We start from the raw sequence: 15,136 nt of genomic DNA, 5'->3' as shown, positions 1-15,136 counted from the left end.
GACTGAAACCCGACCCATTCATTTCTATGGGTATGTGCCCATGAGCATTATTAACTGCCCATCTATCCGTTCAGGAAAAATCGCACCGTGTCCTGAATTCATCCATTTTTCGCGCAAGACTGGTCTTTTTTTTAAGACAGTGGGTCAGTGAAAAAAAACTGAGCCACACTGAAGTTTAAAGGGGTTGTCTGGGTTCAGAGCTGAGCCCAGACATACCCATATTTATCCCCAGGCAGCCCCACTAAGATGAGCATTTCATGCTCCGAAGCTCTTCTTTTCCCTGCACTGAACCGCACAGGGCAAAAGCATTTTCGGGAGATCCGGTGACCGCCCAGCAGTGTGGGAACTGCCCTTGCAGGATCACGCAGGGCAAGGAAGAGCATCGGAGCATGAAATGCTCCAATGCGAACATCAGGTGGGCTGCCTGGGTGAAATTCTGGGTATGTCCGGGTTCTGTTCTGAACCCGGACAACCCATTTAACTGGTGGTTTGCTAGAAGAAACTGTTTCAATTTTTAACGCCATTGCTAGGATATATTACCAATGTCAGATAGGTGCTGGTCCCATCTCCGGGACCCGCACCTATCTCCTAAACGGAGCCTTGAAAGTCACGGAGGGCGCACCGGGCATGTGCGGCCATCCTCCATTCATTTCTATGGGGCGCCAAAAACCTAGAACGGGAGGGAATCTTTCCACTATACCTCCTCTCTGTGGGGGCTTAAAATAACTGATGGAAATAACTGAAGTGTGAACTCTGCCTTAAAGATTTGAGGGAAAACGTCAATTTTTCCCGGAAACCAGATGAGTTTTGTATGGCTCATGTGAGGCCTATGCAGTTCAGTTTCACTTGTGCTACGACACTGTACAGATTTCGCCCTCGCTGGTCCCTCTCCTGAGTAGGCCTCAGACCTCACCTTATTGCAAACCTACAAGGCATCGTTTCATAGACTATTTACCTGCACATATAAAAAAATGTTTTTATGAAATTTGTGAGAAAACTGGACGTCCTAATGGGTCTGGTGACGTTGTGACCAGTGCCTGGCAGTGACTGCTATAGGCACCCGGCTGTAGTCGTGGTGGGGGCTTTATCTGAACGAAGTGAAAAGTTGAGTCATATCACTTTAGAATTGCTGAGTGCACAGAAACCTCGTTGAGGGGTCCTGTCCCATTAATGGCCGATGTGGAAGCTGCTGCCAGCGTTTCCACAGTATAAAGAGTGAATTGTGGGTTTTGGTGAGGGGGGCGAGCAGTTCAATGGAGTGTCTTTGTTCTGCCGCCTGGCCCCGCTCCAGAGATCTCTCACAAGGTTTCGTGCTGACGAGCTATTTATAGTAATCTGGCCCCATTGTCATGACAACAGAGCTGGAGGCCAGGGCGCGGGCAGCTATTTCTGGACCATTTGTAATGTAGCACTGGGAAAGTTAGATTATCCCCTCAAACTAGTCCAACTTCACACAAATCCCTCTCCCCTTCACCGTGTGCCTTTAGCAGCTTGAGTAGGAACTTTTTGGAAGTTCCGGCTCGGGCAGGTGATGCACACACAGTTGGGTGTCCCCCGGCTAGGTGCTGCGGCGCCTCAGGCCACAAATGGCTTTGCCCCTCTGCCTCAGTGTGGGAGGAATGTGCGCTGCAGCCAGTCTTCTGCGTGCAGAACTCTAGTCATCTGAACGCTTAGGCTACAGCCCGGTAATATCAGAGTAAAGGCCGTCCTGGTAAATGGGAGATAACCCTAAGGTGCAAACGTATAGCTTTTCAAGTGGGCAGCACAGCGGCTCTGGGGTCCTAGGTTCAAATCCCACCAAGGACACCATCTGCATGGAGTCTGTATATTCTCCCCACGTTTGCTTGTCTGTAATGCGGTGCGGAATATTATGTAGACCCTATGGGCCAGATTTATCATTCCTCTGACGCTCACTCCACTTTCACATATGGCTAAAGTCAGTTTTAGCCAAGTCAGATTTCTGATCGGCCCTTTAAGACTGTAATAAATGTGGTTTGACGGTAGCAATTTATTCGTCGGTAAGCAGCTTTACGAAAAAGTCGCATGTTCTATTAAAAAGTCTCAAAAGATAAGCATAGTCCTCACTGGAGTGAAATTGCGCATTTTTTTTGCGACTTTCTGTGACTTTTTAAATAGTCCCAATAGTAAATCTGTCTAGAGATTCATTTACATAAGAAAACACGCCCACTTTCAGAAAACTGGCGAGCATAGTGCAGAGCAGAAAAAAGTCGCAAATTTGTGCGCAGTTTTAGCGTTTGCTCATTTTTTTCCCGACTTTTTCACTCCATTATTCTGACTTGAGCTAATGATAAATCTGGCCCTATGTATTTTTAAGTGCCTAGACTTGGGCTTCTTTTGCACCTGCATCCGGTGTTCCTGTGGGCAGGTCCAGCAAACAGTGCCAGGGATCGATCGGACATTCTAGGATGGGGCAGGCTCTCTGCCGCACCCCATTATAGTGTAGTATCTGGCAGCACCAGATCTGGTGAACTCCAGGAGGCTGATCTCTACTGAAACAGCCTGCCGGAGTTCCCTGCCGCAAGTGTGGAACTAACTAACGTTACAAGTTGGGGTCCATTCACACGACCATAAGTGCTTTGCCATCCGCAAAACATGATTAAAATATTTTGAGGACCGCACAGGGCTGGCACTATATAGAAAATCGTAAATAGAATACAGCGGCTCACCCCTATCACGTATGGATAGGTGCTCACCCTCCGGTCCTACCCTCAGGACCTAGAAAGATTGTGAAACGTATAAAAAAATGAGGGGGCACACACACCAGGGAACACTGGGTGAATGAATAAATGGTGTTTAATATTCTAAAAACAAACCCCTAAAATATACATAAAACGTACATCAAGTACATATATGGTGTAACAGCCTGTTGATTCACTTACACATATATATATATAGATTATCCCAATACTGATGGCAATATCAATTGTGCGCTGGCCTGCACACTACTATAGGTATAGTGTGGTCACACAAAGTTCATACAGACAATGTCCCAATTTAGGTTGTAATGAATGTGACAACCTATATAATCCTGTGTACGGGATGTGGCCACACAGTGTCCCAATGGTGGTAGTGGTATTGGATATCCGGAAAATAGCACCAATGAATGAACTGTGTCCAAATGTGATGGAACACTAATGGTGACTGAAAGCCAATGTCCAATGTCCAGAGATGCGTACAAGTAAAGCACATTTGAATTAGCTTCCAAGTACTTACAATATCCAGCCGCTTGTGCTCACCCGGTCTCTCCCCTCCTTGCTGCCTGGCCGCAGCGCTGGTTTCCCAGGTGGCCGAACACGACCGACTGTGGCGTCCCACGTGACCCTGAAACGCGTCTGGCATTACAGAGTGAGCGTGGATTCAAGAAAAGACTAAAGAAACAGGATATCAAGCTGTAAGCGCAAAAGAGCTACTTCTAAATTTGACATTACTGCCGCACAGCAGTGACGTCATTCAAGCGGAACCCCAGATCACCAGGTCACGTGGGACGCCACAGTCGGTCGTGTTCGGCCACCTGGGAAACCAGCGCTGCGGCCAGACAGCAAGGAGGGGAGAGACCGGGTGAGCACAAGCGGCTGGACATTGTAAGTACTTGGAAGCTAATCCAAATGTGCTTTACTTGTACGCATCTCTGAACATTGGACATTGGCTTTCAGTCACCATTAGTGTTCCATCACATTTGGACACAGTTCATTCATTGGTGCTATTTTCCGGATATCCAATACCACTACCACCATTGGGACACTTTGTGTGGCCACATCCCGTACACAGGATTATATAGGTTGTCACATTCATTACAACCTAAATTGGGACATTGTCTGTATGAACTTTGTGTGACCACACTATACCTATAGTAGTGTGCAGGCCAGCGCACAATTGATATTGCCATCAGTATTGGGATTATCTATATATATATATATATATATATATATATATATATATCTATAATGTGTAAGTGAATCAACAGGCTGTTACACCATATATGTACTTGATGTACGTTTTATGTATATTTTAGGGGTTTGTTTTTAGAATAATAAACACCATTTATTCATTCACCCAGTGTTCCCTGGTGTGTGTGCCCCCTCATTTTTCTATACGTTTCACTATATAGAAAATGCCATGGCAGACCAGAATCGGACATGCTTTATATTTTTCCGGGGCCACGAAACGGAACTATGGATGCGGCCAGCATACAGTGTGCTGTCCGCATCTTTTGCGGCCCCATTAAAATAAATGGGCCCGCACCTGTTCTGCAAAATTGCGGAACGGATGTGACCCCATTCATAAGGTCGTGTGAATGGGCCCTTAGGAATATGCTTCCCACCAAACATGGTGCTTGTCCTATATACTGCATATTGCTATATGTCAGTGATTGGAACATGCGGTAGACTTTAGATGTGCATTGATAGTAGATTTGGGGGTCATGCTGGGCTCTGCAGTGAGATTTATGGTGTATTTCTCCTGTTAATAGGGTTGTCCCACATATATTGGTGTATCAGATCAAATGGCGCAAGTTTTCAACTGGAATTTTATATAAAGAAATAAGTATTGCTGCTACATAATTGTTATGGCGCCCTCTGCTGTTCTCTAGATTCTCACTCAGAATGTCCACCTAGTGCAGATGGTCAGACTTTTAGCTCGCTGTCCTCTCCCAGAGTGATTTTATTTTATTTTTCTCCCCCCGCTGCTGTACAGGCCAGCTGCAAATTGGGGCGCTATAAGCATCATCTCCTTGGCAGTGGATGTTCTGAGGGGGAAAAGATCAGCAGGGGGCGCCATAACAAGTGGGTCACGGCGATATCTCTAGACACAGGAGTGTTTTTAATGGTTCTTTTTACCTTTTGCCTGATTGAACAGAGACATCTAATCTCGTTGTGGGGCACCCCATGAAGCTTGGCACGCCTGAAAAGTGTTGTCCTGGTTGATTGCCTCTCTCGTGTCTGGCCGCAGGAAGCCTGCCATTCAGAACAGTCATGTTTGTGTAGCCGGGGTGGGAAGCTATTAACCACGCAATTATCAACTGTCAATAGTGATCATTAGATAAAGGAAACTTCCACCCAAAGCTGCTTAACAAAGTTGGAGATTATGCAGAACTCCACCCTAGATGGTAACATGCCCACAGGGCCCCCTTGGCCAGAAGAACAGACCCCTGCAAGTTATTGTAAAGTGCATTGTGCCCAAAAAAAGAAAAAGCTATGGTACTTAAAGAAGATTGACTTGTTCCCCTGTTGGTCAGTGGCACACATCAGGCGCCATTTGTATACGTGTGCAACGGATCCAGCACCGCGTTGCAGTTTTAGTCTTTACTATTGAAGCCCCAACACAGATGTAAACTGATCCTTAAAGGGAATGTGTCTCCTATCATTTTTTTTTTGATGGTTAAAACCTGGTAGTAACATCATCATTATTATTTTTATTTTTTTATTTTATTCTGATTGTAGAATTTTTTTTATTTTTATTTTTTACTTCTATTTCATGAACATGATTATCAGGGCGGCTGAGCTGTTAGCAGCATTTAAAGAGATGCGTTACAGCAGTCGTCATGTGCCATAGACACGATAAACTGGAGGGAACTCATTGACTTCTATAGGAGTGTTTTATAGGCCTGTGACGTGTGCAGAGGTCAGGAGGGAGATGACCTGTGATATGGTAGATCCTGTGTTATCTCTATAGGTGATCTCTTTAATGCAGTTTTCTGCTCATCATTACAGAGATCTGTACAGGCCAAGTAGTGGTGTCTATTAGGATTAGTGGCCTGTGTGAAAACTGCAAAAAAAAATTAGTGACATGGAAAATTTTAATCACCAAAAATTCATTATAAATATATTTAACATCAAACCTTGATTTTAACAGTAGGTTATTTTCCCTTCAAAGTGGGCATATACCTTGTTCAGCTGTACCTCCTTAGCACCCACCCCCCCTAAATCTTAAGGGGAGAGAGGGAGAAAAAAAGAAAAAAAAACACTTTGGCTATATATATACTAATACAATAAAATGCTGTTTATTTGGTATGCACCAATCTACTAGGTCTGATAATGCGGAATAGAATGGATATATAATGTGGAAATTCCCAAGACCGGGAGCAGAGAACATATCCGCTCTGAGCACCAACTGGTTATAACTTATTTTGCACTTGGGGGTATATGCTTTAGACCTCATGCACACGGCCGCTGTTTGGGTCCGCATCCGAGCCGCCGTTTTTGCGGCTCCGATGCGGACCCATTCACTTCAATGGGGCCGCAAAAGATGCGGACAGCACTCCGTGTGCTGTCCGCATCCATTGCTCCGTTCCGTGGCCCCGCAAAAAAAAATAGAACATGTTCTATTCTTGTCAGTTTTGCAGACAAGAATAGGCATTTCTACAATGGGCTGCCAGTTCCATTCTGCAAATTGCGGAAGGCTCACGGATGGCTTCCGTTTTTGCGGACCGCAAAAAAACGGAACGGTTGTGTGCATGAGGCCTTACTATGACGTCTGATCCAGAATATATGAAAACGCAGCGCCCATCAGATTTGTTATTTAGTCTGTGGCAATCCCTTTCAGATGTGCCTCCTAAATTACATGTTTGGTTTTTTTTTTTTTTTTTTTTTTTCTTCCCTTTCAGTTTTCTAGACAAAATTGACATTGTGCAACAGAATGACTATACACCAACTGATCAGGTAAGTGTCTGTGATACGAGCGCGCCAACATTATGCTGGGATTGCTGTTGACTGGGGCAGAAGTTTATGTGACTCTTAATAGATCATTACATGTAATGGAACCAGTATGACCACATACAATACTGCAGAGCACATGCCTCCATGAGAACGCCATCTTTATTGTCCCTTGTGCCATTCAGGTTGAAAGATGCTCAAGTCCCGTGGCAGGGTTTTTATTGATGTACCTCTTATTTATATCTCCTTTTAATACACCATTGGGAATGGTACATAAATTACTTTTATTCTCTAGAGCTGCACTCACCATTCTGCTGATGTATACATTCATACGTTACTTATCCTGGGTTACAGCCTTTATTATACTCCAGAGGTGCACTCACAGTTCTGCTAGTAGTCACTGCATACATGCGTACATTACTTATGCTGGTCCTCAGTTGAATCCGGTTACACTTTTCAGCTGCACGCACTATTCTACTGGAGAGGTCACTATCTACATTACTTAACTTATTCTGATTGTGAATTACATCATTTATTATACCCCAGAGCTGCATTTACTGTTCTGCTGGTAGTCATTGTATACATACGTTACATATCCTGTACTGACCCGGAGTTACAGCCTTTATTATACTCCAGAGCTGCACTCACGGTGTGCCTATATTGCTTCTACTGACCCAGAGTTGCATACCACCAGAGCTGCACTCACTATTCTGCTGCTTGTTATTGTCATCAAGCACAAAAGTAATATTTTTAGCTGAACTTAAAACCATAAACTTTGCTCTCCATGCAGAGTCTAGTGGGTGTAATCAGCGAGACGAGCTTTCTGTAGATGCTCATGGACACAGGAAATTCTGTGAAATTTAGGCTAGGGCTAAATGGCAACAACAGGGGTCATTTACTAAGGACTGGCATTTCAGTCCCCACTGGCGGAAGATCTGACCGGTTTAATGAGGTGTGCGTTTCCTAATAAATTTGTAGCATCTTCAGCTTGTCTGTGCACCTGGAGCGGGAGGTATTTTCTAATGATATGCTCCCGTTTTCTGGCCCACACGTTGGTAAATGAGCTGCCCCCTGCCCATACCCTGTTTTCTTTTTGGAAGGGTGTCAGAAAAAGTTGCAAAACTGGCGCAACACATGACCCTGCTTCCCCCAAAAGTGTGGAGTTTGACCGCCACTTACTATTGCATTGAAGTTGCAGTTTGGTCTTGAGCTCTATTCTGCATTTGCCACACCCGCTACACTCAAAAGCTGGCATGTCTTGTGACCACCATTGTCCTGGGTGGTGGGAAAGTCACTTCAAGGCGCAATCAGAAATCGATCGGGTTTGGATTTCGCTGCACGACTTGCAGTCTAGTGTTGCTGTGCATCACCAGCCTTACTCAGTGCTGGGTAAAATTTGTAGGTTCGGACCCCCACCGATCTTAATACTATGGGATATCCTGGCAATATGCTGTAACAGTCAGGGACGGAGAGGCCCCCTTTAAGCCGTGCAGCTGTATATGAGAATGAGCTGCGATGCTCGGCGTCATCCGGTCTGTTTGCCGGTTACTCAACTTTCTATGAAGATTAGATCTAGCCTGAAACTGCTCCGTGTGTACAGAGCTGAACCTCTGCTTCTAAAGGGGTTTCACCATAAACTGACTACAAGGAGGGTGGTGTCCTGAGACTGGCGTTTCCAGCACACCCACACTGTCCATTCAGTGCTGGCAGGCATACAATGCCGGAGCATACCCTTTCAAGAAGGGAAATGTTAATACCCTGTTGGCAATTTATTCATACATTTATAGTAGGAATAATGGAGAAACTGCACAGGATACACATGTAGGAAACTGTTCCAGAATGATTTCTTATGGATGCAGGTGTCACCTGTCCTGTTTAAAAGGGACTTGTCACCGGGATTTTGTGTATAGAGCTGAGGACATGGGTTGCTAGATGGCCGCTAGCGCATCCGCAATATCCAGTCCCCATAGCTCTGTGTGCTTTTATTGTGTAAAAAAAAAAAAAAATTTGATACATATGCTAATTAACCTGAGAAGTCCTGTCCCGGACTCATCTCACGTACAGGACTCCTCTCAGGATAATTTGCATATGTATCAAATCGTTTTTTGTTTGTTTTTTTGACACAATAAAAGCACACAGAGCTATGGGGACTGGGTATTGCAGATGAGCTAGTGGCCATCTAGCCACCCATGTCCTCAGCTCTAGACACAAAATCCCAGTGACAGGTTCCCTTTAAGTGCCGTCCTCGGCAGTATACCGCTGCAGCTGTAATGTGCCATATACCTGTGCGCCACTGCTGCGGGGTGCGTGTCTGAGACTTTTAATTCTTTTGGAGAATCCCCTTTATTGGTGGCGGTTCTGTTGGCTCTCACTACTACAAATCCGTAATCTGTACCTTGTGCTTCCCCCTAGGATTTACTACGATGCAGAGTTCTGACATCAGGAATATTTGAAACCAAGTTTCAGGTTGACAAAGTGAACTTTCAGTAAGTACAGGACTTTTAAAGGGGTCATGTCATGATTGATGTAAAAAACGAAAATCAGATTCTAACTCCTCATATGGGCAAGCTCTCTATGTCAAACCTAAAACCAGCCTTATATCTCACATGAATCCAGAGATCTCCCATTAATTTCTCCAACTGGTGTACTAGATTTATTTCAGGTTGGCAGCTCAGGGGGCGTGTCCTTTGTCAGGGGGTGTGTCACTTCTGCTGCAGCTCTCCTCCTCTAACAGCTTTTAACCGTAGATATGGCTGGTGACAGTTGAATATTTAAACTGAGAATGTGCAACCACCTAAGTGAGAGAGACAAGAAATAGGCAAAAGAAGTAAAAGCAGGTGGCACTATACACATACATTTTATGGAATAGCTCAGTGGCTGTAGTCAATTTTTAATTGGATGTACTTATAAAAGTACTCAGCTAAAGGTGCTGGTTTGAAAAATGTAGAATTTTAATTTTTTTGGGACCACTGTGACTGCATGTGCAGCAATTGTGATGTGCGGAGGAAGAATGTGCAAGGTCCACAGGCCCCGACATCTGCATTCTGTCCATACAGAACAACAGACTTATGGCTCCATATGAGACAATTGAGGCAGTATCCACCATGGCCCAGATTTACTAATGTGTCTGTGCCAAAAATCTGTCTAGAGTAGTGGTTTGGCGCATTCAGGGTATCTATAGTGTTTTTTTTTCATCATGCTTGAAAAGAGGTGGAGCTTCATGTGGAAGGGGGGGGGGTCTAAGATTGGCGCAAAATGGTGCAAAGTTTCCTGTAAAATCTGTCACAAAGTAAGCCAACTAATAGCTGGTATAGAGTCAGAGGAAAGTGTCTGTCCCTACACCAGATGTATCATCCAGCCTCAGCCCCTGTGTTAGATCTGGCGAAGATTTTGAGAGCCCGTCTAAGTATATCATCTTTAGGATTAGTAAATTCGGATCTGTCATTATTAATGTAAAAAATGAGAATCTTACATCATATAGTACACATCAAAGCTAGAACCAGCTGTGTACCTCACATGGATCCAGTGATCTCCCCATTAATTTCTCTGTAAGTTATATAAAGCTGGCAGCTTTTCTGCTGCAGCTCTCTATCACAGGGGAGTGTCCTTTCTGCTGGAGCGTTCTCACAGCTCAGGGGGCGTGTCCAATTCTCCTGGAGCGCTCTCCCTATCACAGCTCAGGGGGCGTGTCCAATTCTGCTGGAGCGCTCTCCCTATCACAGCTCAGGGGGCGTGTCCAATTCTGCTGGAGCGCTCTTGCTATCACAGCTCAGGAGGCAGTTGAAGGATGGAACTGAGCATGTGTGCCCACTTCAGCAAGGTGGACAGAGAAATAAGAAAGGACAAACAGCAGGTGGCGCTATACAGATACCTTTTATTGAATTACACAGCGACTATAAAACTTTTAATTACATGGAATTGTGTGAAAAGTGTTCAGATCCAGGTGCTGATTTGAAATAGATTTTTTTTAATGGGACAAACCCTTTTAAGATCAGTAACTAGATTCCTAAATAGTGTCGTTTTGTCGAGCACCGTTTTCTGCGAATAATTTGTATGTCTCTCTTAGCATGTTTGATGTCGGCGGCCAACGCGATGAACGCAGAAAATGGATCCAGTGCTTTAATGGTAAGATTTGAAATGGACTTAAAAAAAATAAAAAAATGCTTGTACAGTTCAGCATGATGCAACTTTATTCAAGGAATAAAACTTTTCGGTGAAGCCTCTAGCGAGGTGGAGAATGATCAGAGTTCACTTAGTCAATCTCGGATTACTGTGGACAAGGCAGAATTGACAGTCATCCGAGGAGGAACGAGGCAGCTTGAGAGGGCACTAGCGGAGTCTTCCGAATGTGTTGGCCTCTGACGTTGGTCCCTGTGCTAACAAACCCGTTGTCTTGTTTCAGATGTGACTGCGATTATATTTGTGGTTGCCAGCAGCAGCTATAATATGGTGATCCGGGAGGACAATCAGACCAACAGACTCCAGGAAGCGCTAAACCTCTTTAAGAGCATCTGGAACAATAGGTACTGTGTGAATTAGATGGAAGTCGCTTTCTAGATGTCATCTAGGTGTACATGTCTCAAGTAAGACGGCCAATTTCTATATAGTGGAATATAATTTAGCCCTATATTCCAGGGGTGGATTGGCCATACACCTTTAGAGGGTAATTTCCCGGTGGGCCAAGGCCCAGGGGGTTACCCAAGCCCTCCTCTCTGCCACGGACTGGGTACATAATGAGCTCTCAGTGGTAATTAACTCTCTGAGAAACTTGCCTCATAAGCCCTTTGCTCCATATCTTAATCAGATGCAATTGGAGAAGGACCGAAAATGTCAGCTATTAATGGGCAATCCCAGAGGGACAGCTTTTGGGGCAATATTTTGCTGGGACTGTATTTTGCGTTATGGTTTTGCTGACACCGCCTACTTGTTTTGCCCCTCCTGTCAATTTGGATCCCCTTACAATGTGAAGCCAATTTTTTATTTTTCTCTCCTGGGCCAATTTAAGTTCCCAGTCCGCCCATGATATATTCCATATACGTATCTTCAGACAGGAGGTCCTCCCTGACCCTGTTCCATTAGCTTAGAGTTGGGAGGCACTAATAAAGAGCAGAGCCGGTGGATCCAGTCGATCCATGCATTACTCAGTCGGCCATTTTAATGGAGTGGTGGTCGAGCATGTGTGCAGATGCTTGGGTCAAGCTTTATTGGACTGATGGAGAGAATTAGCCGTGTGCTGTTGTCTTTCTGGGTCAACTCCTTTAATTGTTACAAACGGCACGTTGTACGTCCTTATCACTTGTACAAAGCTGGACATGATTTGTAGATCCAACACTGATGTCACCCTTTATTTCCTCCTCTCAACAGGTGGCTACGGACCATTTCAGTCATTCTCTTCTTGAATAAACAAGACTTACTTGCAGAGAAGGTTTTGGCTGGCAAATCGAAAATTGAGGACTACTTTCCAGATTTTGGTCGTTACACAACCCCAGATGATGGTAATGGGGTTTTCTTCTAATAAATTTTTAATTGGCATCAACATTTCAGTACCTGGCACTGCCCAGGTGTTACCCCATCACTTACTGAATGCACTTTGGTAATCAGATTGTTTGTGTTCTGTCATTTCAGCAATTCCAGAACCCGGGGAGGACCCGAGAGTCACAAGGGCCAAGTATTTTATTAGAGATGAATTTCTTGTAAGTGTTTTACTTCTTAATTTCAGGTAGATCCATGCTCTGCTATAGAATATTTTATCAACCCTACGTAATAAAAAAAAAACTGAGTACAATATCACAATCCCTAAGCACAGAACGATGTAAGAGTACCACATGGTGATGGCATTGGCACTGATGCTGATTACTGCAGGAACCCATTGGTGACCGACATCCTTGCTCCTACTGAATAGAGTTAAAGGGGTATTCCCAACTCAGACATTGGGGGCATATCACTAGGATAGGTGCAGGTCCTACCTCAGGGACCCATATAATTGGAACGGAGCCCACAAAGTGCCAAAGGGTGCACCCCGAGATGGGAAAACCCCTTTTAAACCACTAAGATGCTGCAGTCAGTAGCAACCACTTCATCCATATGGTTAGACAGGGGGGGCTATGATAGCTTGGGGCCTAACAAAGCCCCTAGGCATGCCATGGCAGTATGCCCTTTTAGGTAGGTTGTCCTTTTATTACTGCCAGACAATAATGCTTTGGCATATTTGAGTAAAATATTAAGCAATACATAATCAGGCAATCGTATTGTAAAACCCCCTAGAATTAAAGGCTGGGGACAGCTTATTGGGATTTATTTTTGAATCTTAATCACATTATTTATTTTTCAGTTGGTCTCTAAAAAATATTTAAGCTGTTTTTGTTCTACAGCCTTCACCTGCAGTGTAATTGCAGACCATTTCTTCCTGTATTATAGTGACTCAGTCACTCATTGTGTAGCCCTTATGTCTGAACTCATGACTGCTCGTAAACACTACTTTAGCCAGTCAGTTTGATAAGAATTCAGCTGTGTATTTTATTTTTTTTTTTTTTTTTTTTTTTCTATACTGGTGGCAGTCTCCAGTTGGACCCAAGCACTAGAGTGCTGCACCTGCCCTGGATGATTGACAGTGTTCTTAGGTTACATTCAAATTTTTGAAAAAAACATATCCAGCAGTCTTTTCCGGCAGAGAAACCCTGCCAGGGTTCACCAGATTAGCCTAGCTGGATATTGATGTTCACCGCTGGACCACATTCCTGCCTTTTTTCCAGCGACATGCTGGGTTTTGCCAGAGAAAAACAGCTGCATAGTCAGTGGGGTCCGGCCATGAATGGAAGTATCTGACTAGGCCTGAACAGACTGCTGGATACCTTTACCGCAGATATGAGCGCAGCCTTACTTTAAACCATATAGGCAGAGAGTTGTCAATCAGCTGGGCAACCAGGAGCTCATATATATGTATTGAGCGGACCCGTGCACCCTTGGTGGAGCTGCTCAATGGGGGGGATTAAGAAAATGACTGGCCAAGAAAAGTAATTGACCCATGGTCGCTGGGCTCTCTGTCCCCAGTTTCTTCTACCCTCATATAGGGCACTATAAACCTGGTGACAGAATACCTTTTAAACATGAAGACATGAATTGTATTTATATTGATTATATCATATAAAAAATGTAATTTATATATATATTTTTTTTTTTTTACAGAGAATCAGTACAGCAAGCGGGGATGGGCGGCACTACTGTTACCCTCACTTCACGTGTGCAGTTGATACAGAAAATATTCGAAGGGTTTTTAATGATTGTCGGGACATTATCCAAAGGATGCACCTCCGTCAATACGAACTGTTGTGATGGAGAAATTCTAAAAGAAAAAAAATCCGCCCCCCCCCTTTTTTTTTTTTTTTTTTTTTTTTTATTATTCCCTGGACTCTTAATTCAATAAAAAAAATGAAACCACAAAGATCCCCACACAAGCGTAAAAACAAAGGGGATGGGGAAACAATCCACCCACGAAGGGATGGAAAAACTGTGTGCAATCTCCCTCTCCAGCTTGCACCTATTTTTTGTTTTTGGTTTTCCTTTTTTTTTTTTTTTTGCTCCTGTTTCCTTGCTGTCGGGAAATTTGTGGAACTGTTAGCTTGCTTGCCCCCTCATTCCCCCTCTGCCCTGAGACAGCACGGGCTGGCGCCAAATGTACCCTTCACTTATGGACTCTCATCCTTCACCTGATTGCCCCACCCCTTTTTAAAATGCCAATGTTAAATGCAGTGCGTGTGGAGGATTTTGACTTCATATAATGTGTACACGTGTGTCTGGAAGAGGTCTGTGCAGTGGGCTGGAGACTGTACTGATTATTTCCATCCCTCAATGCGGGGCCTAATTCTTTCCTCCTTGACAAGTCACCCATTATATCAACTTTGTATTCCTTCACTGCATTGCTGACCGCCGACTGAAGAAGGACACTCGACTCTTGACTGTAATATTGTGTCTTGATATTACGGAGCTGGGAGGCTCCCTGCCATCACTGGGAGGGCAGTGGCAAGAGATTTTATGCCTTTAACAAGGGTGCCATTTTTTCTTTTTTTCTTTTTTTTTCTTTTTTAGAAAAAAACAAAACAATAAATACTTGGATATGAATTTCAACATATCAATGTATTTATTTCCCAAAAAAAAATAATCCTGGACATTTGTGTTAGCCACGCTTTATTATTTTTTTTTCCCTCTCTTCCCACTTTGTCCTTTAAACAACCTTGTGTGATCTTTATATCTTCAATCCTGAGCAGAATGTTAGACCTCTGTCCTCACAAACATGATCACTCCCTTTCCTTCTGTACAACACCCCCTCACTTTCTTTTTTTTTTTTTTCTTTTTTTCTTTTACTGCTGGATTATTCTTTGTACAGAATGTAAAATGTATTATTTTGTACAACTTTATTGAAAAAAAAAAAATAACTTGTAGAAGAGCTTTGTGCCTTGATTTTGGCT

The 15,136-nt window shown here is 43.9% G+C and overlaps 1 protein-coding gene across 4 annotated transcripts in view; it reads left to right on the top strand.

The window, feature by feature from the left end:
* GNAS (GNAS complex locus) overlaps nucleotides 1-14,747 on the top strand; it is a 226,954-nt gene extending 212,207 nt beyond the window's left edge. For all 4 annotated transcript variants that reach the window (XM_040436122.1, XM_040436120.1, XM_040436123.1 and 1 more), the window contains 7 exons: nucleotides 6,623-6,677; nucleotides 9,084-9,157; nucleotides 10,738-10,796; nucleotides 11,074-11,194; nucleotides 12,036-12,166; nucleotides 12,297-12,364; nucleotides 13,857-14,747. In XM_040436122.1, the coding sequence (XP_040292056.1) occupies nucleotides 6,623-6,677; nucleotides 9,084-9,157; nucleotides 10,738-10,796; nucleotides 11,074-11,194; nucleotides 12,036-12,166; nucleotides 12,297-12,364; nucleotides 13,857-14,003 (655 nt within the window). In that variant the 3' untranslated portion in view covers nucleotides 14,004-14,747. The remainder of the gene's footprint in view (nucleotides 1-6,622; nucleotides 6,678-9,083; nucleotides 9,158-10,737; nucleotides 10,797-11,073; nucleotides 11,195-12,035; nucleotides 12,167-12,296; nucleotides 12,365-13,856) is intronic.
* Nucleotides 14,748-15,136: the final 389 nt, after the last annotated feature.

Source organism: Bufo bufo, chromosome 6, assembly GCF_905171765.1.
Source record: "Bufo bufo chromosome 6, aBufBuf1.1, whole genome shotgun sequence".
Classification (NCBI taxonomy): Eukaryota; Metazoa; Chordata; class Amphibia; order Anura; family Bufonidae; genus Bufo; species Bufo bufo.
The sequence above is the reverse complement of the archived record's forward strand: the minus strand, read 5'-3'. Positions and strand labels throughout refer to the sequence as shown.